Source organism: Capsicum annuum, chromosome 12, assembly GCF_002878395.1.
Source record: "Capsicum annuum cultivar UCD-10X-F1 chromosome 12, UCD10Xv1.1, whole genome shotgun sequence".
In the NCBI taxonomy this organism is placed as follows: Eukaryota; Viridiplantae; Streptophyta; class Magnoliopsida; order Solanales; family Solanaceae; genus Capsicum; species Capsicum annuum.
Window position 1 is genome coordinate 225,679,718 of NC_061122.1, and position 26,939 is coordinate 225,706,656.

At 39.5% G+C, this 26,939-nt stretch overlaps 1 protein-coding gene across 2 annotated transcripts; it reads left to right on the forward strand.

The window, feature by feature from the left end:
* Positions 1 to 2,057: 2,057 nt before the first annotated feature.
* Positions 2,058 to 26,459, forward strand: LOC107850203 (serine hydroxymethyltransferase 3, chloroplastic). Of its 2 annotated transcripts, none has more exons than XM_016694618.2 (12): positions 2,058 to 2,290; positions 4,987 to 5,239; positions 23,543 to 23,738; positions 23,925 to 24,099; positions 24,182 to 24,299; positions 24,374 to 24,486; positions 24,596 to 24,718; positions 24,893 to 24,997; positions 25,120 to 25,206; positions 25,289 to 25,396; positions 25,815 to 25,887; positions 25,966 to 26,459. In XM_016694618.2, exons 2-12 carry the CDS (start codon positions 5,029 to 5,031, stop codon positions 26,238 to 26,240), a joined length of 1,584 nt encoding a protein of 527 aa, XP_016550104.2. In that variant the 5' UTR covers positions 2,058 to 2,290; positions 4,987 to 5,028; the 3' UTR covers positions 26,241 to 26,459. The 2 variants fall into 2 exon arrangements, with proteins under 2 accessions (XP_016550104.2, XP_016550105.2); XM_016694619.2 differs by having other exon boundaries at positions 23,564 to 23,738.
* The last annotated feature ends 480 nt before the right edge of the window (positions 26,460 to 26,939 follow it).

Genomic DNA, 26,939 nt, shown 5'->3' on the forward strand with positions numbered 1-26,939 from the left:
AAACACATATTACGGTATCTAAAAGGGAGTATCGATATGAACTTATTTTATTCTAAAAATTACAGTCCCGATCTTGTTGGTTATGCTGATGCTGGGTACTTATCTGACCCGCATAAAACTCGATCTCAAACAGGCTATGTGTTTATATATGGGGGTACTGTCATATCTTGGAGATCTACAAAACAGTCTATCGTAGACACCTCATCGTACCATGTTGAGATTATAGCTATTCATGAAGCAAACTGAGAATGTGCGTGGTTGAAGTCCATAATACATCTCATTCGAGAAAAATGCGGTTTAAAATGTGACAAAGTACCTACGACATTATATGAACATAATGCAACAAGCATAGCACAACTTAAGGGAGGATTCATAAAAGGAGATAGCACGAAACACATTTCGCCAAAACTTTTCTATACACATGAGCTCCAAAAGAATGGTGGTATTAACGTGCAACATATTCGTTCAAGTGACAATGTGACTGATTTATTCATTAAGTCTCTTCCAACTACAACTTTCAAGAAGATGGTGCACAAGATCGGGATGCAAAGGGTCAATGATGTTATCATTAGGGGGAGTTAATACGCAATGTACTCTTTTTTCCTTACGAGGTTTTATCCCACTAGATTCTCCTTGTAAGGTTTTAAATGAAGCAGTTTATAAGTGCTATAAATATATTACCATATATAATAAATGTCTACTTTACGATATATAGTGAATATCTACTTTATCATATATTGTATGTACGGGTGTTCATGGGTCGGTTATTGGTCAAAACTATAACCAAACCAACTTAGTTGATTTTTAAACTTCTAAAACCAAACCAAACCAAAAAATAACCGTCGGTTTGGTTCTTGTCGGTTTACTTCGGTTTGGTTTTTTCAATTTATAACTTTAGCTAATGATAAAAGTTGAAAATAAAAAAAAACAAATCCAATCTAACATATGAGAAGTTAACCGAGTGTTGTATCTCAATCTTGAAACTAAGATGTCAACTGAGTGCAGAGGTGGAGCCGGCCCTCTTTAGGGGGTTCGTCCAGACTCCCGTTGACCGAAAAATATACTATTTATACATGATTAAGATTATTTTTATGTGGTTATAGTAGGTGTTGAACCCCCTTCGACTTAGTTTTCTTTGAATATTGAACCCCCTTACTTGAAATACTGGCTCCGCCTCTGATTGAGTGTTATACTTCAGCAAAGCTATGAACAACACCATATGAATGCTTTTAAAAAATTATTTTAAAACTACATTTAACAGAATGATATGATAAACCCCCCAAAAGGTGAGCACATAAACTTCTTGCTCAACAGAGTTAAAAAAGAAAGTTAAAATTAATGATTGTCTATAGTCAAATGAATCTCAGCTATAAATTTTAATATACAACAAGATATTATTTTCACAATTAGTATCATTTGTCATTCAAAGTGCGAAATTCACTTAGAATTTCATAAGGTACTCTATCAACTAGATGAAGAAATGACTTAATGCGTTACGACTAAAGTTAAATCATGATTAAAATATAAAGTGTAATAAATATTTATATTGTATTTATGAATAATACATATATATCGGTTCGGTTTGATTATTTTGTCGGTTATTTTAGAGTTAAACCAAACCAAATCAAATTAATATCGGTTTTTTAAAATTCAAAATCAAACCAAACCTAACCAAAGATCGATTTTTTTAATCGGTTTGGTTTGGATCGCGGTTCGATTTGGTTAATAACCAAACCATTAACACCCCTAATTGTATGTCTATTTACGCAGGGACGAACCTATGTTGTATTTTGGGTGCTCCGACATCCACTAAACTCGACGCGGAATAGGTATAATTACATAGAAAATATATAAAAATAGGTATAAAATATATAAAACACCCACTATAATAGAAAGTTGGTTGGGTGCATTGAAATTTGAGTTGATCTTAAGGTCCTTCTTTGGAAGGAGGTCGTAAAGTTACTTACACCAAGATTAGTTTTCTCCCTCTAATGTATTTATGGTAAAGTTAACTCCCTATAAATAAAGGTTTTCATATAAAAATTACTCTTTATTCTGTCTGCTTTCTTCTTTTAGGCGTATATTTTATAACACAAACGTATTTATGCTTTTAATTCAAAATCCCTGTCGCTAACCGGAACAATATTAGTGACAAATTACCAATATTCGGCGCGCGCTTTTCCATATAAGCTAACAGCTGCAGCTTAGCTAGGGTTTTTCTTCTTCTTCTTCTTCAGTAAAAAAGAAAAACAGAGCAACAAAACAGAACCAGCATATTTATATCTATTAGGTAAACAAAAATTAACCTATGCAACAATTTTTTTTTTTTCAAGTTTTATTGTGTGATGTGTTTCTGTGTGTGTGTGTATATATATATATACGTGTTGCTCTTAAAAGGTGACAGATATCTGTGGAATTAATACAGTGCACGCAAGCTGGTTCGAACGCTGTTATCAAAAGAAAAGATTAAAAAAAAAAGTGGGGTTCTAAATTAAGAAATTAGAGTGAATTGTGAATCTATTTTGAACGTTTTGTTGTTAATCTTTGATGATGATGATAATTAGTTTCTGTTTGTTAGTTTCTGTGTGGGTTGTCCCTAGCAGTTAGGGAGCTCTGGTGTAGCCGGCTTAGTAAGCCTACGACTGTGCCCACTGGCAGGAGCCGTTAGTGTATGCTATTACGAGGGGTGGCCTTTTCTTAGTTCTTATTTACTGTTTTTTTTTTCTTTCGTATTGCTCTTATTTTCATGGCTCTCTTAGCTCTATTTGTATTATTTCTCATTTCTTATTTCTGTCATTCTACTTCAGATATTACTACGACCTTGTTAACTATTCTTTATCTTCAGTCGGGGTCTATCGGAAACAACCTCTCTACTTTTCGAAAGTAGCGGTATGGACTGCATATATTTTACCCTCCCCAGACCCCACTTGGTGGGAATTCACTGGGTTTGTTATTGTTGTTGTTTGGTAAACAAAAATTAATCTGTGCAGCAATAATTTTTTTGAAGTTTTATTGTGTCTTGTGTGTCTCTCTATATATTGGTATTTTGTGAAATTTGAATTCGGGGTTGTGGATAGAGTTACCTGGTACATGTTTCTAGTAAGGGTGGCAGGTCTCCCGTGGAGTAAGTCGAGGTGCGCGCAAGCAGGCCCAGACACCACGGGTATAAAGTTAAAAAAAGATGGGGTTCTAAATTGAGAAATTAAAGTAAATTCTGCATCTATTTTGAATGTTTTGTCGTTATCTTTAATGATGATCAGTTTCTGTTTATTAGTTATCGACAAGCTGAGAAGAACTGAAAGAAAAATGTTTTGTTCTTGTGTGTGCGTGTGTGTGTATTTTTTGTCTGAGAGGAACATGTTAGCATTAGAAATACAGATTTCAATTTGTTATTCAAATTTAATGTAATAAAGTTTTCATCTTTGCTAAATTTGAATCTGGGTTCTAAATTGACAAATTAGAGTGAATTCTGTATCAGTTTTGAATGTTTTCTCGCCATCTTTGATGATGATGATGTTGGGTTCAATTGGTGTGAATGGAAAATGGAGGACACAACCTTTTATGAAAAGACATTGTTTTGGAAAAAGAGTGACTGTTCAGATAGTTGTGTCTGTTCAGAAAAAGATAATGTTTCGAATTAACAGACATGGCTCTTCCAAAGGATACACCTTTTCGGATGAACCATTGCCACCTTTCGGAAGGGGCACTTGATGGCTATATAAACCTGCATTTATCTACAGGTTTTGGTATGAAAAATTTTCTAAAATACAAACTCTTCTTGTCTTCAAAAGTCCTTGTGATCAATCAAATCATTGAGTGAGTTCGACGAATCCAATTATTTGAGGTACTACTATAGTTGGATTGAAAGCCATTTTATCCTGGAAGGAAGATTCCAAAACTTCGGGTACAGTGAGGGGAATTATTCCTTAAGGACACTCCGTGAAGTCGGGGGATTTGACTTTACATTTCTGTTTCATCTTAATTTCTGAAAAAATAAAACACACTTCTTAGAAAGATCACTTTGATCTTGTGTTGAGGGTGTTGTTGTACTTCATAGTGTTCTTGTTTTAAACTTGAACTAGCATTGAAGTTATTGTGTCAAATTACAGATTCTTGTACCCGAAAACATTGAAAAACAACAGATGATTACTTCTCTTTATTAGCTATCGAAAAGCTTGGAAGAATTAAAAGGGGAAAATGTTGTGTTCTGTTTTTTCTTTTTTCTGCTGAAAGGATGTTAGGATTTGAAGTGCAACTTTTCAATTTGTTAATTTTTATTTTGATAACTGTGGTGTTTGGGCCAGCTTGCACGCATCTCGACCAATTCCACGATATATCGGCCACCTGGTACTAGGTAACTCTGTCCACTAAGGATCAACAAATGAGAAGAAATCACCTAGTGTTTGCCACACCCTTGGGTGTTTTTTCAATTTGTTATTCAAATTTTATGTAGTAAAGTTTTCATCTTTGCTACATGAAGGAGTTAGAGGTTACATAAAGGCTATGGTATATTAGTTAATATGAGAAATTGGAGTGAATACTTCATCTATTTTGAATGTTTTTGCGTCATCTTTGAGATCATTTTGCTTTCTAAGCCGTGGGTATATCGGAAACGACTTCTCTATCTCTATGAGGTAGGGGTAAGCTCAGGGTACACTCCACCCTCCTCGGGCCCCACTTGAGGGATTGCACTGTGTATGTTGTTGTTTGATGATCATTTTTTGTTTATTAGTTATCGAAAAAACTAAGAGGATTAAAAGAGGAAATGTTGTGTTCTTGTGCATTGTTTCTTGGTTTGATTTTGTTGATAAAATCAGACAAAGAATGTTACCATTAAAAGTGCTGTTTATCAATTTATTATTCAATTTTTAAAGTACTGTCGTAGTATATTTTCTTATTCAATTTTTAAAGTACTGTCGTAGTATATTTTCTTTTCTTTATTAAGTTGCACGGTGTCTAATAAAGGTATCATCTTGCTATGTGAAGGAGTTGGTGGTTACAAAGAGGCTATACAGTATTATAAATTAAATGGAGGCTTGTGGCAGAGCTGCAGTGATGGGTTATTCTCTTCAGCAACCTATTTCAGTCAAGGGATCAGCTTTCCCTTTAAGGGGTGAAATGAAACTAAATGGGGTCAAGTTATGGTCTGTTAAGCCCTGCAAAGCGTCTCATCTTGAAGGGAGCTTGGTCACAGGAAGGCCTCCTCCTTCTGTTTCTGTTCCTATCCCAGAAATGTCAGGTATCTTTTTCAAACTTCCATTTTATTCAACATTTACATACACGTGAAGACTCTACTACACATTCTAGTTCACAATTCTTTCCCATTTTATAGTCCGTCTGTCCAAGCTTCCATAATCTTCCTTATTTTGGAAAATGCTTTTGATAAGAAGTGATTATCAAAAATGTACTTTTAGAGAATAGCAATTCATGTTTGGCTAATCAATTTGAAAAGCATTTTTGCCAATATTAGGTAGCAATTTTTGCTTGTCCAGGGTTCCAAAAATGCTTTTAGGGAAAGCTATTTTTTCAGCTTATGAAAAAAAAACTCCTGCTTCTATGCAAAGACTGTTGCGCCCCATTTTTCTCGCGTAAAGCGGGATTCGACGTGACTGCTCTTTTTGGGATTGTTTAAAGAGTGAAGAGTCGCCAGCTAACGTATTACGATGCGTTAAGGCACCATTCTAGGCTAATTACGAACCTATTTTGTTGTTTTAGTCTTTGTTCACCAGAAATTCGGGTAAGGGTTCAAATTACCTCGAAAGGAAGGTGTTAGGCACCTTTCGAGGTCCACAAATGTGGTTCTCGGCCGAATTTGTATTTTTATGTGGGGATTCTATGTGATAAGCAAAGGTTACTTATTTATCAACTTAATATTACTAAGTGGTAAAATAATAAACAAGGCATGAAATAATGTAAGGAGCATAAGCAAGAAGAGAGAAACAACACATTTTATAACAAAATCTTTCTATTAAATTAAAGAGCCTAAACTACCCCAAATAAATAAACAGATAAAGTAAATGTAAGAGAATGAACAAATTTGAAAAATCAAAGGAGTGTTTTTGGTTTCATTCGGATCAGAGCCCAACTTGCTAATCATTATTCGACCCATTAGCCCGCAGCCGAATTCTTAGACAACTGACAATGTCATACGTCATGTAATATATGTTGGGTATCATCACTTCCGAATGACTACCCACTCTCCACCTAGGCTGGTTGTCAAACCTAAAAGCGTTCTAAAAAGAAAGGATAAAACTAACGCCTCTAGAATGCCTATCGTCCCAACCTATCGTCCAAGAGGCATTGGACTTTGCTATTTTGGATTTGTGGGCTAGAAAAATAAAGCTAGGTTTCTTAGTTGTACTCAAAACGTGTAAAATGAATAGGACGTCAAGTAGCGCATAATAGTCTCAAAGAAGCCTCTTGGTTAATTAAGAGGTTGATTACGAGATTAACATGTTAAGACAACAGTCTTTCTTATGTGTTTAAACCTATGAGCATGATATCGAAGTGTTAAATAATTGTCTAGTGACGAAAAGTAATTGTCAAACTATCTCAAAACAATGTTTGTAAACTTGTTAAAAACAAAAGCATGTCAAAATAAAATAAATATGTTGGGGAGTGATACCCGTTAATTTTATTATGCAAAAAATGTTATAAACCAGTAAAGTGTTGGGAGTTAATTTTAGGATGCTAGAAGACATATTTACTTGCTGGAAATAATTAACACGTAGAAAATTACTTCTGAAAATTAGTAAAATATTGCTGAAAATTCATTCTTCATATTTGAAAATTTATTTCAGTACTGAAAACTCATCTCTTATTGTTGTAACATGCTGGGAGTTAGTTTTATAAGCTGGAAATTAACTTCAATATGCTGGAAATCAATGTTAAATTGCTGGAAATTGTTTTGTATACTGGGAACTTGTTTTAACATGCCAGAAATTATCTTTCAAAGATCGGGGTTTGTAATTTAGTTACGAAAACGTCATTTAAATATCCTAAATGTCGAAATCGCGTGCTGAGGACTAATTTAAACATGCTGAAAATTGCTTAAACATGCTATAAATTGATTGAACATACTCGCAACTGATTCATTACATATAAAATTAATTACTCAATCCTAAAACATGCTTTCTAAGTGTCAAAATAACTTTGTTATTAATCCTAATTTAAAATTTGCCTAAATGATTCACAAAATCACATAAATACATAAATCTCCGCCCCCCGAGCAGTCCCAAAATTTATTATTACAATGCATCGTTTGTACAAAATTATAGACCATTATGAGAATAACTAAACTAAAAATAATGTAGTCTATTCCCAATCCCCGACGACTCTTCGAATCTCGACCTGTTAAACATAAAGAAATAGCATGGCAAACGCAGAGGTGAGCGAAAATACTATGGCATGGTTTCGTACACAAAATGGCCAAACAATGACGTTGTAAACATAACGCAGAATAATCCCTATGAACATGCATTCTAGCCTCAACACAACACAGTAACGTCTTCAATAAATAAATAAATAAATAAATTGCATAGCTTAGATACTTACCAGAGAACAGTAATGAAGTAATAAGGAAGAGATTAAGCAGGGATTGCAATAAAATAACCAAATGTTTCCTAAATACCGAAGAACTTGAGAGAATATTTTTCTCTTGGTATTATAGAATAGCCAGTAGCTTTGTTTCTTATCTTTATTTCTTTGAGAGAGTGTAATAGGCAGGAAGAAGTCTTCTATCCATTGCTTTCCCTAGGGGCTCCTTTTTACTCATTGATGATGACAATCCTTTTCCTTGGTCAGAATTGTCGTTGTTCCCAGTCCACATGTTCATCAACATCGAGCATATTCATGTGATGGTCTGGAAGAGGATTGTTGGTAACATTTGGTTCGGAGTGAAGATGTTGAATCTTATTCTTCAAAGCAAAACATGCTCCTCTCATCCCAGAATGGTAGGCACAAGTCTGATTATGTTGATATCGCTAAGATTTAGTATCGACTAGCACGACAGGAATGGGTGTGATGTGGCCTGCTTCTTTGAACCGTTCATATAATTGAGCCAAGGGTTCGGCTAAGGGCGTATATTGCTTTCTTTCGAAGTTGCCTTTGGGTTTGGGCACAGCAGGCTTGGCAACGGGGATGTGGGCATGTTGGGGTGTTTGGACGTGGATTGGTAGGCATTGTATATGAGATAAGAAAGGTTTGAGAATTGTGGGTGCATTTGGTAAGGAGTAGGCGTTTGGTATAATGGAGCTTGGTATGGCATTTGTAGGGGTAGGGGGATGTTGGGTAACGTGTTGGAGCTTGTGGGTAAGGTGGAGGGGGTGGAGCAAAGGTTTGATGGCTCAGAGCGCTCTCCGAAGGCTGGTTCGTCATCACAACCCCTACCTCTTTCTTCTTTTTGTTCTTTGCAGCTCCTTCAGATTGAGCGTCCAAGCTGATGATGTTACTATTTTTGAGATAATTTTCGAACATTTCTCTTATCTTGATGATCTCGGAAAAACTCTTATCTGTAACTGTCAATAGCTTATCGAGGTATTGTGGCTCTTGTGCTTTAACGAAGTACTCTTTCATTTGATACTCTTCGACTGGAGGCCGAGTTCTTGCAGCCTCGACCCTCTATCTCATAGCATACTTTTTTGGAAGGGCTCATTTGGTTTCTTTCTCAGTGCCTGCATGTAAGACCAGCTGGGAGCACTGTCTATGTTGTATCCGAATCTCTCGATGAAACTGGAGGCCATGTCAAGCCAAGCCGCCCACTTCTTCACGTCTTGTTCTATATGCCACGTGAGAGCCTCTCCTGTGAGACTTCTCATGAATAGCTTCATTCTAATCTTTTATTCTTCCCTACTCCCGACAGTTCATCACAATATATGCGGAGGTGCGCCTTGGGATCCGGTCCCATTATACAACTTGAACTTAGGAGGCTTATACCCTTCCGGCAGTTCCACGTCAGGATGAACGCACAGATCCTCATAGCTAAGACCTTTTGTTCCTTTACTGCCTTCTAACTGCCTCAACCTTTCGACCACCGATTGCATTGTGTAATCATTTTCCGGAGGTTCAAATGGAAGTTGAGGATAGTTAGGTGGGAGTGCTTCAATGTATATGGGGTTTATATTGTGACTGTCGGATGCATGATGGTGATATACATTTTGGTTCGGAGGCTTTTGGAGAGATGGGTAGGTGGAGAGTTTAGGGTCTTGGGTAGGTTGGGTAGGTATATATATAGGAGTCGGGATATTTTGATTGTTTAGAATGGGGTTTGGGAGGCTTTGGGTGTTTGCGGGAATTTGAGGCTGAAGAGTTTGGGACTTTGGGATGGCATAGTTGTCAGCTTGCAGTTTAGGAGTGTTCAAGTTAAGAGAAAGCTTGGCCAAGTTGCGCACTAGCGCCAACTCCCCTTATAACTCCAAGATTCTCTGCTCCATTTTTAACATCATTTCATTTTGTCCTGCGACATTGTCTCCTTCGGAACTTGTACCTTCTTTATCCACAATATTATGATGATTACCCATCACTTCTTTACCCCTGAAACTTGTAGGTAGAGGGGGAGGAGAAGTAGGAGCCCCTTTTGATCTGGTGTGGTAGGTCAGAGTGCACAAATCAACCTTTGGGAAGGGGAAAACAAAACAAAAACAACAAAGGTGAAGAAATTAGTGCGTTAGCGGTGTAAAGAAGTAAATCAAATTAGCACATAACAATCACGTTGTTTGACGTTTCTTATTTTGGGAGCCTCTTTTAAGCTAGTGGTAGGCCTATCGTTGTTTGAGAGATAATCATGCCATAGAATAATCTCATTTGCTCATAAATAAACCCCAAAAAGAAATTAAACTTTATTGCATTCAACGAAGTCAACATGTAGAAAATGAATAACCAACAAAGGGAAAAAAGAGCAAGGTGATCATGGAAATAAAACAAAGAAAGTACTAGAATCCCACATAAAAATACAAACTCGTAATGATTAGAACCTAAGGTCCCCAGCAGAGTCGTCATTCTGTCGCGCTCCATTTTTCTCGCGAAAAGCGGGATTCAACGTGACTACTCTTTTTGAGATTGTTTTGGGGTGTGAAGAGTCGCCATCTAACGAATTAAGGTGCGTTAGGGAACCATTCTAGGCTAACTACGAACCTATTTTTGTTATTTAGTCTTAGTTCACCAGAAATTCGGATAAAAGTTCAAATTACCTCGAAAGGAAGGTGTTAGGCACCTTTTGGGGTCCACAGATGTGGTTCCTGTCTGAATTCGTATTTTACGTGGGGATTCTATGTGATAAACAAAAACCACTTATTTTTATTAACTAATATCAACTAAGTGATGTAATAAAAAACACTTACAACTAGAGTGTGTATCATACAAAAAAACCACAAGGGATACGAGACTAACTTTTTGCGACACGCAAATAATAAACACAAATACCATAATTCTTGTAATCTTCATCTTCCTCGGATTACGGACTCTAGCAAGCTCCTTTGCTTTTTTGCATGAGGACAAAATTGGAGGATAATAAACTATAGATTAAGTTTACGTCGAAGTAAGGAGAAACTACAAATGATGCAAAACTTGTTAGTAATATATATGTCACCTCAATTTTGGTGACCAATTAATGTAACAACAACAACAACATACCTAGTATATTCCCACATAGTGGGGTCTGGGGAGGGTAGAGTGTACGCAGTCCATACTACTACCTCTAAAGAGGTAGAGAGACTGTTTCCGATAGATCCCCAGCTCAAGTGACCAATGAATGTAAGAGATTAATAAAGGTAAATAAGTAATTTAATAAAACATGCATAAAGTAAAAAGGATAAGAGAGAATGTAAGTGGGATCAGGGCATGACAAGGTTAAAACGGGGCCAATGCGATGTTACTTCCTTTGTTCTAATTTCTATGCCGACTCCCTTAAACGCCTTAAGACAAAACGAAAGAAATTCTTCAAGAAACTTATTTAAGAGTACTAAATATATTTTAGTATTTAAAAGTCATGTAAGGCAAAAATATGCGAATATAATATATAAATTGTATCAAGGCATGTTGCTATAGTATAGTAGTAAAAGTTGTCCAGTCTTTGAGACGTTTAAAATAGTGACATGTGAGATAAGAAAGGAAGGGAGTGACGAGGTGCTTTATATTTTAATAAAGCTATATGTATATGCTTCATACAAGAAGTCAGCTATAACCTGTCTTTGTCATCATATTCCGAACGTACCTAATCCCCGTTGGAGCGATGCCTTTATTTGAACTCCAGATTGGGTGTTGACTCCATTATTTACCATGATTGAACTCCAAGAGAGTCACCCCATTATAGTGTACATTCGAAATAATAGTTAAAAAGGTGAGAGTATGTCTATTCTCGAGGTTTAACTAATCAAAAGAAAAAATTAAAATAATAAGGTAATAAAGATTGGAGAAACAAGTTCATACTTGTCGCCATGTTAACAAATTATTCAGGTTAATTAATATAATCAAACCTTGAAAAATATTTATAATGAGTTTCTCAATTTAGTATTCAATGCCAAAATAACATAGTACTCAAAATGGCTAGAATAAAACTATGAACCATGCTACTTGAATTTGGAAGAATTTAATTAGTGATATAGATGTCAAGTGACAAGTTTAGACATTGTTGTGAGAGGCAGACGAAATTGTCGGCCAAACCCGAAAGCATGTATTCATACCAAGTACTAGCAAGAAATATTCACTTCTTTGTACATGTTGGTAGCTTTAAGTACTATCTTAAACTTTACCGGATCTATGCTTTGCTAAGTTTTACTTGCTTTACAAATTAAACATATTTTCTTAAACATCGTCACAGAGGAAGAGAGGAAAAAATTACCCAAAGTATGTTACTAAAGGTAAAATGAAACATATTTCAAGTAAAAAACAAAATTGGAGAGGCAATAACATGATCTTTTAAAAAGACAGTGCTATATAATTAACAATACAAATAAAAACATTTACAAAATAAATATATAAGGCCAACTTATTTATACTCATTATTTTATGCTAAATTCTTTATAAGGCATGGAACACATGAACATGTTCAAATTAAATTCTAGAAAATAAAACAATATGCTTAACCCAATTAGTTTTTGAAAAAATATCATGTGATAAATAATACGGGCAAAGAGAGGTAAAACAAAAATTAACCTTCTTATTTCTATCATTGTCTGCTTTAACAAGAAACGAATTTGAGTCTTTCTAGCGATACGAAACCAAATCCCGACAAATTTGCCATTTCGCAAAGATGGGTGCAGGGAGACTAAAAATGTGGTTGGAAAAATAGATTGGAGAAGATTCCAATTGGTATGTATATATTTTTTCATTTTCTTTATGGAGAATCTCCTCCCATAAGAGAGCTAATCCCATGGTGTGTATTTTGAGAAGACATATCACCATTAGTGACATGGTGTATGTTATTGCCTCCTAAAGAATCACATAAGGTTTTTTTTTTTGTGTGTCGACTCTGTAGAGTGGAAGATTTGGTACAATGACTGTGCAGAGTCAGACATCTTTCTTTTTTTTATCGTTGGACCATCAACTGCGTAGCCCAACCCAAAAGTATCCTTTTTTTCATCAAACTCTTAAGGAATCAGTTATCCCTTGTAATCTGGCGCCAAGGCCCTTATCTTCTTCATATCCCAGCCAACGCATACAAGTCAGTGCATCCAATGGTTTCTGTGGTTGCATGTAGCTTACACCAATGTCCTCTTCGATGTTTCCGATCAGCTCCAAAGCATCAAGACCTTCTTGTCCCCCCTCACCCACTATCAACACCTTTTGTTGTCCATAATCAAACCGGAGACATTGGTGCAATGTGGAAGGGACTGCACCAGTCATGTGGATCCACGGCCGCCCGAGTAATAAATTGTATGAGGCAGGAATGTCCATCAGCTGAAAGATTATGGGAAATGTAGCTGGGCCCATTGTCATGTTTAGTGTGATCTCCCCAATGGTGTTCCGTCGAGAGCCGTCAAATGCTCTTATAGTCCTTACCTGGGGCTGTGTTCTAGCCATATCAACCTCTAGGCTCATCAGGGTAACTAAAGGACAGATGTTCACCCCTGAACCCGAGATCAATCAACACACGAGGTATCACCCTTCCCTCATACTGTATTGCAACATGCAACACCCCGCTACCTGACCCACCTTCAATGCTCCCAACCAACTCGAAAGTGTGAAACATCTCCCCATCAAGACTTTCTTTACCTTCAACAACGTATATGGGATGCCCTTTCTCCCATGTATCACAACTTCTTGGTGGTCGTATTCAAATTTGAGGCATTGATGAAGTGTAGAGGAGACTGCGCCAGCCGCATGAAGCCATGGCTGCCTGAGCAACAAGTTGTAAGAGGCAGGAATATCTATCACCTAGAAGGTTATGGGGAAGTGATTGGACCCATCACCATGTCCAACGTGATCTCCCCAAAAGTATTTCTTTGGGAACCGTCGAATGCCTTTACATTCATTTTCCAGGTCTGCATTTTAGCCATATCGACCTTTGATCTGGTCAAAGTGTTCAAGGGATAGATGTTTAATCCCGAGCCTGGATCAATCAACGTTTGAGATATCATTCTTCCCTCATATTTCAACGTGACATGCAAAGCCCGATTATGTGATCTACCTTCGGGTGGCAACTCATCATCATGGAAAGATATTTTGTAGACCTCGAATACTTGCCCCGCCATATGGGCCATCTCTCTACCTGTTATAGTGGCTGGTACATAAGCTTCGCTCAAAATCCTCATCAGGGCCTTTTTATGATTTCCAGAAGTCTGCAACAATGTCCAGATGGATATCTGGGCTGGAGTTTTATTCAGTTGCTTTGCGACGGAGTACTCCTTAGCCTGTATCTTCTTCCAAATGCCATCTTTCTCAACTTCAATGGCAGACTGTTTTCCATTATTGGAACTTCCTTGGAACAAGTTTTCAGACGTATATACTCTGCCCGATCTGGTCACACCCTGTGCAACATCTGCCTCAGTTACATTTGCTTTTCCAGGAATATTGAGTTCATAATTCCATGGAACCGCATGAGGGTTATAAACGGTTGGTGAAGCTTTTACAACAGTGAAAGGAGTCTGGGGCGTGACCATCTTAACTTCAAATAGCACCCCTTTTTGCACACTAAAGGGAGTACCATTTCCCTTTTCAATGAACCAAATGGAGTGCTTTAAATCTACATCTTCATCAACGTCGAGCATATTTACTTGATGATCTGGGAGAGGATTGTTTGTAACATTTGGTTTTGGGTCCTTCTGATGAATGACTTTTGTGTCAATCAGCTATTGAATCTTATTCTTCAAACAAAACATGCCTCGATGGGATGACCTCTCATCCCAGAATGGTAGGCACAAGTCTGATTATGTTGATACCGCGGAGATTTAGTATCGACTTGCACGGCAGGAATGGTTGTGATGTGGCTTGGTTTTTTGAGCCGTTCATATAATTGAGCTATCGGTTCGGCTATGGGTGTATATTGCTTTCTTTCGAAGTTGCCTTTGGGTTTGGGAGCAGCAGGCTTGGCAGCGGGGATGTGAGCAGGTCGAGTTGTTTGGACATGGGTTGGTTGGGGTACTTGGACTTGGATTAGTTGGGCATTGTATATGAGATAAGAAGGGCTTGAGAATTGTGGGTGCATTTGGTAAGGAGTGGGCATTTGGTATAGTGGAACTTGGTATGGCATTTGTAGTGGGTAGGGGGATGTAGGGTAAGGTGTTGGAGCTTGTGGGTAAGGTGGAGGGGATGAGCAAAGGTTTGATAGCTCGAAACGTTCTCTAAAGGTTGGGCCGCCATCACAACCTTTTTCTTCTTTTTGTTTTCCGAAGCTCCTCCAGATTGAGCATTTTTGTTGGTAGTGTGCAGAGTATCCAAGCTACTATTTTTGAGACAATCTTCGAACATTTCTCTTATCCTGATGATCTCGAAAAAACTCTTATCCATAACTGTCAACAACTTATCGAGGTATTGTGGCTCTTGTGCTTTAACGTAGTACTCTTTCATTTGATACTCTTCGACTAGAGGCTGAGCTCTTGCAGCCTCGACCCTCTATCTCATAGCATACTTTTTTGGAAGGGCTCATTTGGTTTCTTTCTCAGTGCCTGCATGTAAGACCAGCTGGGAGCACTGTCTATGTTGTATCCGAATCTCTCGATGAAACTGGAGGCCATGTCAAGCCAGCCTGCCCACTTCTTCATGTCTTGCTCAATATACCACTTGAGAGCCTCTCTCGTGAGACTTCTCATGAATAGCTTCATTCTAATCTTTTCATTTTTCCCTACTCCCGCTAATTTGGTGCAGTATACGCGGAGGTGCGCCTTGGGATCCCCGGTCCCAATATACAACTCGAACTTGGGAGGCTTATACCCCTCCGGCAGTTCCACGTCAGGATGAATGCCCAGATCCTCATAGCTAAGATCTTTCGTTCCTTTACTGCCTTCTAACTGCCTCAACCTTTCGACCACCGACTGTATTGTGCAATCATTTTCCGGAGGTTCAAATGCAGGTTGAGGATAGGTAGGTGGGAGTGCTTCAACATATATGCGGTTGATATTGTGACTGCCGAATACGTGATGGTGATATACATTTTGGTTCAGAGGTTTTTGGGGAGATGGGTAAGTGGAGTTTTAGGGTCTTGAGTAGGATAGGTATATACATAGGAGTCGGGATATTTTGGTTGTTTAGAATGGGGTTTGGGCGTTTGCGGGAATTTGAGGCTGAACAGGAGTTTGGGATGGCATAGTTGTTAGCTTGTAGTTCAGGAGTGTTCAAGTTAAGAGAAAGCTTGTCCAAGTTGCGCACTTGCGCCAACTCCCCTCGTAACTCCAAGATTCTCTGCTCCATTTTCAACATCATTTTATTTTGTCCTATGACACTGTCTCCCTCAGAACTGGTACCCTCATTATCCACAATATTATGACGATCACCCATCACTTCTTTGCCTTTCAGACTTGTAATTGGCGGAGAAACCCCTTTTGATCGGATGTGGTAGGCCAGTGTGCACAAATCAACCTTTGGGAAGGGGAAAACAAAACAAAAACAACAAAGGTAAAGAAATTAGTGCATTAGTGGTGTAAGGAAGTAAATTAGCATATAGCAAGCACGTTGTTGACGTTTCCTATTTTGGGAGCCTTTTTTGAGCCAGAGGTAGGCCTAGCACTGTTTGAGCAATAATTATGCCATAAAATAATGTCATTTGCTCATAAATAAACCCCAAAAAGAAATTAAACTTTGTTGCATTCAAATTGTCTCATAAATTGCAGGAAAGAAAAAACATGAAAATCTGAAAAATGAAAACTAAGCTAAATTCTACACACATTATCCTCTTGTTCCTCCTTCTTGTATGCTTCTAATGCTTTGTCAAAGCGAGGGCGGCTGGTCGTGAGATAAGACAATGCTAACTTTCCTCCCATGCTTCCCAGACAGTCCCTACCTTATTTGTCGAATTTGTCACGAAGTTCTTGCATCTTTTCTTCTCCGATTAGAGCACGATGCTTCCAAAACTCCAACTTGTTCCCTATTTCGGCGATCTCTTTTGCATAATTATTTGACGGTGGCGTGCTTCAGATTCCAAAGCTCTCTTCTTAAACTTGCGATAGAGAACTTGTGCTTTAGCACGACAGCTTACCCCTTTTGATGCCTGGGGTTACCTTGCTTTTCAAGTCTGCATGCAACCGTTCAATGTACCTGCATGGTACCTGTCTGCCTCAATGCTCTTTTTGTCTAGGTGAGTCTTTTTGCCCCAAATCTTGGCAAGCTCATTGGCATTTGGGATCGTATTGTCTTCATAGTCCACTCTATGTGCGCCCATATTGGTGACCCTCGGGATTACCTGTTTTCTCCCTGCTTGCCTCATCACCCTAGTAGGAGCATATGGTTGCAGCCCATGGAGACTAATCAAAACCAGGTAGACGTATTGCTAAAAGTAGATTACAAAGTCCGTGCTACGGAACCATTCAAACATCCATTGCACTGAGTCTTCGGTCAGAGCACCCAACATATGTCCCCACTTTTTTACCTCGTTCGACTGTTTGATCTTCTTGACTCCCAACGTGACTCAAGTATCATGTGCGGTGATGTTGTCGATTCCAATCGATCTATGCATGCTCTGCACACCACGGATCTTTTGAAGATGTTCAATTAACCACAGCTGCAGTAGCAAGTTGCAACTCTCAAAACGTTTGGCCCCATTCTTGCAATGACCAAGGGACCGGTACATGTCCGCCACTATCATGGGCACGATTGTGCAGGGGCCTTTCTCAACTCCATTGCACAAGGCATTAGCTACAGTGATCATGCGAGTATGTATACTCCTCTTCCGCTCCATTTGGGAAGACCACCATTCCTAGAAAGTAGACGATAAATGCAAAGATTCGTTTGCTTTCCCAGGAGTTGGGGTCAGAACCCACTGCTTCATACTTTTCTTTCCCTTGCTTGTGCCCGGACCTATCAACCAAGTAGTTGCTGGGAATTTTCGACATCATCACAAATGCTACCATTCTACTGCCGTGAAGACCCAATTTGCTGCTGACTTCTAGGGTGACGCTTGTTGGGATGATAACCTCAGCCTTTTGCCACCTCCTTTGTGATGTCACACTTTTGTTTTCCACATACCCTTCGATTTCCTTAATGAGTGGGGTCATTTCTACATCTCTAAATACCGATCTTGTCTCGTCCCAAAATGCAGAGGCAGCTTCAATGAGCTCTCCACACGGGGTGACTGGCATAAGGGATGGCAAGCTCCCCAATGCCTTCTTTACCACGCTTTGTCTGTAATACTCTAAGTCCAACCACCACTACTCCATGTGTTGTGGCATGCACCAAACCATGCTAAACCTTGGGTAGGAAGTTGGAATTGCCATTGAATCTGCAAAACAAAGTATTAGCCTACTTTCCAAAGCATGCTCCTACCCAAGGTTTAGGTTAATACTTTGTTTTGCTCTTTGGGGTAAGGTAGGCTAGTACTTTGTTTTGCAGATTCAATGGCAATTCCAACTTCCTACCCAAGGTTTAGCATGGTTTGGTGCATGCCACAACACATGGAGTATTGATTGTTGGACTTAGAGTATTACGGACAAAGCGTGGTAAAGAAGGCATTGGGGAGCTTGCCATCCCTTATGCCAGTCACCCCGTGTAGAGAGCTCATTGAAGCTGCCTCTGCATTTTGGGACGAGACAAGATCAGTATTTAGATTTGGAGATGTAGAAATGACCGCCTTCCTTGAGGAAATCGAAGGGTATGTGGAAAACAAGAGAGGGACATCAGAAAGGAGGTGGCTGAGGTTATCATCCCAAAAAGCGTCACCCTAGAAGAAGTCAGCAACAAATTGGGTCTTCACGACAGTAGAATGGTAGCATTTGCGATGAAGTCGAGAATTCCCGGCAGCTACTTGGTTGATAGGTTTGGGCACAAGCAAGGGAAAAAAAAGTACGAAGCAGAGGGTTTTGACCCCAACTCTTGGGAAAACAAACGAATCTTTGCATTTATCGTCTACTTTCTAGGAATGGTGGTCTTCCCAAATGGAGCGGAAGAGGAGATACAGACTCGCCTGACCATTGTAGCCAATGCGTTGTACAATGGAATTGAAAAAGGCCCCTGCATAATCGTGCCCATGATAGTGGCGGACATGTACCGGTCCCTTGGTCATTGCAAGAATGGGGCCCAAACGTTTTGAGGGTTGCAACTTGCTACTGCAGCTGTGGTTAATTGAACATCTTCAAAAGATCCGTGGTGTGCAGAGCATGCATAGATTGATTGGAATCGACAGCATCTCACGTTGGGAGTCAGAAGATCAAACGGCCGAACGAGGTAGAAAGTGGGGACATATGTTGGGTGCTCTGATCGAAGACTTCGGGCAATGAATGTTTGAATGGTTCCGTCGCACGGACTTTGTAATCTTCCATCAGCAATACCCTACCTGGTTTTGATTGGTCTTCATGAGCTGCAACCATATGCTCCTGCTAGGGTGATGAGGCAAGCAATGAGAAAACAGGTAATCCCAAGGGTCATTAATATGGACGCACATAGAGTGGACTACGAAGACAATAAGATGCCAATGAGCTTGCCAAGATTTGGGGCAAAAAGACACCTAGACAAAAAGAGCATTGAGGCAGACATGTACCTTGCAGGATACATTGAATGGTTGCATGCCGACTTGAAAAGCAAGGTAACCCCAGGCATCAAAAGGGGTAAGCATGTCAACGACAAGGAAGCTAAAGCACAAGTTCTCTAACGCAAGTTTAAGAAGAGAGCTTTGGAATCCGAAGCACGCCATCGTCAAATAATTATGCAAAAGAGAATGGGGAAAGAGTTGGAGTTTTGGAAGCATCGTGCTCTGACCGGAGAAGGAAAAATGCAAGAACTTCGTGACGAATTCGGCAAACAAGGTAGGGACTGTCTGGACATGGGAGGAAAGTTAGCATTGTCTTGTTTCGCGACCAGCCGCCCTCGCTTTGACAAAGCGTTGGAAGCATACAAGAAGGAGGAATAAGAGGATGATGTGTTTAGAATTTAGCTTAGTTTTCATTTTTCTTTCCTGCAATTTATGAGACAATTTGAATGCAATAAAGTTAATTTCTTTTTGGGGTTTATTTATGAGCAAATGGCATTATTTTATGGCATAATTATCTCTCAAACAGCACTAGGCCTACCTCTGGCTCAAAAGAGGCTCCCAAAAAGGGAAACGTCAACAACGTGCTTGCGATATGCTAATTTACTTCCTTACACCACTAACACCTAATTTCTTCACCTTTGTTGTTTTTGTTTTCCCCTTCCCAAAGGTTGATTTGTGCACACTGGTCTACCACACCCAATCAAAAAGGGCTTCTCCGCCACTTACAAGTCTGAAAGACAAAGAAGTGATGGGTGATCATCATAATATTGTGGATAAAGAGGGTACCAGTTCTGAGGGAGACAGTGTCGCAGGACAAAATGAAATGATATTGAAAATAGAGCAAAGAATCTTGGAGTTACTAGGGGAGTTGGCCAAGCTTTCTCTTAACTTGAACACTCCTGAACTACAAGCTGACAACTATGCTATCTCAAATATCCGCAAACGCCCAAACCCCGTTCTAAACAACCAAAATATCCCGACTCCTATATATACACCTACTCAAGACCCTAAAACTCCACTTACCCATCTCCCCAAAAACCTTCGAACCAAAATATATATCACCATCACGCATCCGACAGTCACTATATGAACCCTATATACGTTGAAGCACTCCCACCTGCATTTGAACCTCCGGAAAATGATTGCACAAAGCAGTCGGTGGTCGAAAGGCTAAGGCAGTAAAAGATCTTAGCTATGAAGATCTGTGCATTCATCCTGACGTGGAACTGCCGGTAGGGTAGAAGCCTCCCAAGTTCGAGCTGTATAATGGGATCGGAGATCCCAAGGCGCACCTCCACGTATATTGCAACAAATTGGCGAGAGTAGGGAAAAATGAAAAGATTAGAATGAAGCTATTCATGAGAAGTCTCACGGGAGAGGCTCTCACGTGGTATATTGTGCAAGAAGTGGGCGGGTGGCTTGACATGGCCTCCAGTTTCGTCGAGAGATTCGGATACAACATAGACAATGCTCCCAGCTGGTCTTACATGCAGGCACTGAGAAAGAAACCAAATGAGTCCTTCCGAGAGTATGCTATGAGATAGAGGGTCGAGGATGCAAAAACTAGGCCTCCAGTCGAAGAGTCAAATGAAAGAGTACTTCGTTAAAGCACAAGAGCCACAATACCTCGATAAGTTGTTGACAGTTACGGACAAGAGTTTTTCCGAGATCATCAGGATAAGAGAAATGTTCGAAGATTGTCTCAAAAATAGTAGCTTGGATTCTCAGCAAACTACCCAAAAAAATGCTCAATCTGGAGGAGCTTTGGAAAACAAAAAGGTTGTGATGGCGGCCCAACCTTCGGAGAACGTTTCGAGCTATCAAACCTTTGCTCATCCCCTCCACCTTACCCACAAGCTCCAACATCCCCTACTCACTACAAATGCCATACCAAGTTCCACTATACCAAACACCCACTCCTTACCAAATGCACCCACTATTCTCAAGCCCTTTTTATCCTATATACAATGCCCAAACAACCCGACCTGCTCACATCCCCGCTGCCAAGCCTGCTGCTCCCAAAGGCAACTTCGAAAGAAAGCAATATACACCCATAGCCGAACCGATAGCTCAATTATATGAATGGCTAAAAAAAGCAGGCCACATCACAACCATTCCTGCTGTGCAAGTCGATACTAGATCTCCGTGGTATCAACATAATCAGACTTGTTCCTACCATTCTGGGATGAGAGGCATCCCATCGAGGCATGTTTTTGTTTGAAGAATAAGATTCAACAGTTGATTGACACAAAAGTCATTCATCTAAAGGACCCAAAACCAAATGTTACAAACAATCTTCTCCCAGATCATCAAGTAAATATGCTCGACGTTGATGAAGATGTAGATTTGGAGCACTCCATTTGGTTCATTGACAAGGGAAATGGTACTCCCGTTAGTGTGCAGAAACGAGTGCCATTTGAAGTTAAGGTGGCCACGCCCAAGACTTCTTTCACTGTTGTAAGAGCTTCCCCAACCGTTAACCCTCATGCGGTTCCATGGAATTATGAACTCAATATTCTTGGAAAAGCAAAGGTAGCTGAGGCAGATGTTGTACAGGGTGTGACCAGATCGGGCAGAGTATATACGTCTGAAAACTTGTTCCAAGGAAGTTCCAATAAAGGAAAACAGCCTGCCATTGAAGTTGAGGAAGATGGCATTTGGAAAAAGATACAGGCTAAGGAGTACTCCGTCGCAGAGCAATTGAATAAAACTCCAGCCTAGATATTCATCCTGACATTGTTGCAGGAATTCATAAAAGGGTCTTGATTAGGATTTTGAGCGAAGCTTATGTACCAGCCACTATAACAGGTGGAGAGATGGCCCATGTGGTGGGGCAAGTATTCGAGGCCTACAAAATATCTTTCCATGATGATGAGTTGCCACTTGAAGGAACATCACAAAATCGGGCTTTGCATGTAACGTTGCAATATGAGGAAAGAATGATATCTCGAGTGTTGATTGATCCAGGCTCGGGATTAAACATCTGTCCCTTGAACACTTTGACCAGATTGGAGGTCGATATGGCTAAAATGAACGTAAAGGCATTCGATGGTTCCCAAAGAAACACTATTGGGGAGATCACGTTGGACATGGTAATGGGTCCAGTCACTTCCCCATAATCTTCTAGGTGATGGATATTCTTGCCTCTTACAACTTGTTGCTCAGGCGGCCATGGCTTTATGCGTCTGGCGCAGTCTCCTCAAATTTGAATACGACCACTAAGAAGTTGTAATACATGGGAGAAAGGGCATCCCATATATGTTGTTGAAGGTAAAGAAAGTCTTGATGGGGAGATGTTTCACACTCTCTCGAGTTGGTTGGGGAGCATTGAAGGTGGGTCGCATAGCGGAGCGTTGCATGTTGCAATATAGTATTAGGGAAGGGTGATACCTTGTGTGTTGATTGATCCGGGTTCAGGGGTGAACATCTGTCCTTTAGTTACCCTGATGGGCCTAGAGGTTGATATGGCTAGAATACAGCCCAGGTAAGGACTATAAGAGCATTTGACGGCTCTCGGCGAAACACTATTGGGGAGATCACACTAAACATGACAATGGGCCCAGCTACATTTCCCATAATCTTTCAGCTGATGGACATTCCTGCCTCATACAATTTATTGCTCGGGCGGCCGTGGATCCACATGTCTGGTGCAGTCCCTTCCACATTGCATCAATGTCTCCGGTTTGATTATGGACAACAAGAGGTGTTGATAGTGGGTGAGGGGGGACAAGGAGGTCTTGATGCTTTGGAGCTGATCGGAAACATCGAAGAGGACATGGTAAGCTACATGCAACCATTGTGCTTCAGATACGTGGTAAGCTACATGCTTTCTGTTTGATCCTATATTTATATATGTATATTTCTGATTCGTGGTTCAGATTTAATGTTGTCCTTGATTCTTTTTTCGTCTAGTTGCCTATATTTTATTCTCCTAGATTGTGGGGAGGGGGGGGGGGCGGGAAGGGGGGGTGAAAGTTATCTTTTTTCGGGGAGTTATTCTGTCTACATATTTAAGTTATATTATAAATCATATTAGTAGATGCACATGATAAAAGCTTATGTAGTTGGCCAAGTGCCACATATGCTAAACTCTACTCATTTTGACTTGTGTAGTTTGTTTTGGCGGGGCGGGGGAGGGGGGTCCTTTTTGAAATCAACTAGGGCACTGACATTATTGTCAGAAGTTTTAAAACATTTCATTGCATGCTTGTCATGCATTCTTTTAATTAAGAAATTCTCCAGGGTTCTCGTACTTGCATAGTTTTCCCTTCCTTCTCTTTCCTATGTAAAGCTTGTGGTAGTCAAGCCACTTCTTGGCACTTTTTATTTCCTAGGTCTAGTGGTATGCGATAGTTGAAGTTGATGAATTTGAATTGTGGTTCCTATCTCGTTGTTTACTCTATTACTTAAGCTGTCCATTGCACTTTTAAGGTGCTGGGAACAACTTTGTAGATTATGAATTGGTTGAAGTTGATCCTGAAGTTCGTGGTATTATTGACAAAGAGAAGGAACGTCAATTTCGGAGTTTAGAGCTTATTGCCTCTGAGAATTTCACATCTCGAGCAGTGATGGAGGCAGTGGGTTCTTGCCTTACAAACAAATACTCTGAAGGACTTCCAGGCAAAAGGTAAATTTTATCCCTACGAGAACAAATAAAAAAGAAGCATTTTTCATTTTTTTTTTTGGATACTTCATTTGATTTGAAAAACGAATCTCTTCCTGGTAGCGAACTTGTTCTTTTTCTTTTTTTCCTTTTGCTTTGCTTATTTAACAACATCTATCCTTTGTTTTGTAAATAAATTCCTTACATCAGATATTATGGTGGAAACGAGTACATTGATGAGTTAGAAACACTCTGTCAAGAGAGGGCTTTGGCAGCCTTTAACTTAGATGGAAAACAGTGGGGCGTCAATGTTCAACCCCTATCTGGTTCTCCAGCAAATTTTGAAGTTTACACAGCCGTTCTCAATCCACATGACCGGATTATGGTTAGTTGTAAGTAACCTATTTCTGTTGGTCTTCTAGATTACATGCATTGATATTTATCGTTTTTCATGGTAATTCATTCAGGGATTGGACTTGCCTCATGGAGGTCATTTGTCCCATGGATTTATGACTCCTAAAAGACGAGTTTCAGGCACATCTATTTACTTTGAGTCCATGCCTTACCGCCTTGATGAATCCTCTGGTACCACACGCCTATCTTTGTAGATGCATTTAACCTTTAATTAGAATTGTCATCTGATTTTGTTGGCTTAACAGGCCTTGTTGATTATGACATGCTTGAGAAGACTGCAACCCTTTTTCGGCCAAAACTTATTATTGCTGGTGCTAGTGCATATCCACGAGATTTTGATTATCCTCGTATGAGAAAGGTACAAACTTTTTGGAGTTTGCTAGTTGGAGTTACTGATCCATACTGATAATTCTCCCTGTCGATAGCTTTATTTTCTGCATCTAATTATTTCTTTTGCTATACGGAAGATAGCAGATGCTGTGGGAGCCTTTCTTATGATGGATATGGCTCACATCAGTGGGCTTGTTGCCGCCTCTGTAGTTGCTAATCCATTTGAATACTGTGACATTGTTACCACAACAACTCACAAGGTTTGATTTAAATTTCTTGGAATATTGTGCATAGCCATTCCGGCCCCTCTACCCACCGAAAAATAAAGTTAAAAAGAAAATCACAGAAGAAAAAGGAGAATGAAATGCAAACACAATTTCAGTAGTTTTATTTCCATTTTCCTGATTAACTTTAATTACAATGCTTCTGATCAGTCTCTAAGAGGTCCTAGAGGAGGAATGATCTTCTTCAAGAAAGATCCTGTCCTAGGTGTTGATTTGGAGTCTGCAATCAACAATGCTGTCTTTCCTGGCCTGCAGGTCAGTTCCGTTTCCTTTCAACATTATTTTTACTATAATTTTTTCCTTTTGCTCCGTTAATTGTTAAAACCTATCAATGCCTAGCGATATTCACTTTTTGAGGACTATCAATGTCTTCACAGGGTGGTCCGCATAATCACACAATTGGAGGATTAGCTGTTTGCTTGAAGTATGCTAAATCAACTGATTTCAAAGCTTATCAGAACAAGGTAAGCTCATTCCTGTCTTTTTCACTAGATTGTGTCCATTCATGCAGGAAATATAACTGTCATTTGTTGTTTATGTTTGCAGGTGGTCTCTAACTGTAGAGCGCTTGCAAGCCGGTTGATGGAGTTGGGGTACAAGCTTGTCTCTGGAGGAACTGACAATCATTTGGTTCTAGTGGATCTAAGGCCCTTAGTAAGTTCTGCATGTACACTATTTTTTGTCCAGAAAAGAAAAATTCAACAAGGACATGTAAATGTACTGGTATCCCAATAGCAGTTAATGAACTATGAAACTATTAAGCACCATCACCTACAATTTTGGTTGATGACTTCTCTTGAGCAATTTTTTTTTCTAAATTTGGTGGTTACTGGGGAATTAATGCAGCATACGAATTTGGTAAATATTGAATAGCATGAAGAAATATTATTTGGTTGATTAATGTATCCATATAGAACAGTCGAAAACAAGTTAGCAAACTCTGTTTAATGCATCCTTCTGCCTTCTACAGTTTTACTTGTTAGTATTTGTGTGTTACCAGCTATAAGCAAGGTACAACCAACGCTCGTCTTGTAAACTTAGATTAATTAACCCTTCCGCATTTGCCAATCAGGGGCTTGATGGTGCTAGAGTGGAGAAAATACTGGACATGGCATCAATCACGCTCAATAAGAATTCAGTAGCTGGTAAGTGTAGAACCTTAACCACTGCATTTCATTATTGACATCTATTGTCTTATCCTTATACTGTCAATGAAACTGTAGGTGATAAAAGTGCACTAGTACCTGGTGGTATACGCATAGGCTCACCTGCAATGACCACTCGAGGTTTCTCAGAGAAGGAATTTGTAACCGTTGCAGACCTCATTAACGAGGGTGTGCAGATTACTCTCGAGGCCAAGAACTTAGTCTCTGGTTCTAAACTCCAAGATTTTATCAAGTTTGTTACTTCGCCGGAGTTCCCTTTGAAGGATAAGGTGTTAGATTTGCAAAGAAGAGTTGAAGCTTTGACAACCCAATATCCGTTGCCCGGCTTGTGATGAAACACTGATGGAGATTCAATTGCTTTCGATAGCAAACTGGTTCTATGAATTGTATAAGAGGCAGATTTTGCCATTTGATGGTGCAGCATGATTGCATCAAGTCTTCAGATAATAAACTTTCTGTTGTCCTCCTTTTGGGATTTAAAATGAGAAAAAGGTTAAACAAAATTTTGAAAATATGAATTGCTTGGTAAATGGTAATATGTAGTTATGGCATCTCAGTTGCATATGCCTCTCTAGAACAGTTGAGAATTTGATTGCTCAAGTCTAGTCTAGAGAGCATAAAATCTAAAAAGTTGAATTAACTATGATTAATCAGGTCTAAAGATATGTAGTTTCCTGGATACAACAGCAACAACATACCCAGTTTATTCCCACATAGTGGGGTCTGGGGAGGGTAGAGTGTACGTAGACTATACCGCCACCTCAGGTAATGTAGAGAGGCTGTTTCCGATAGACCTCTGGCTTAGAATCGATATCAGTATAACAAACACAAAAGCTAAGTGCAAAACAAACTAATTTCGCTAACAACAAGATAATACTACAAGTTAAAAATAAGAATTATCTAACCGAAATCATAGACATCACACAGCACCACGAATAAAAGCTACAAACACAAAAGAACGCTTCCTTATTGTTACCGATGCACTCCCACCCCTAACCCTCTACCCTAATTCGTGTCCTTCACACTTTTCT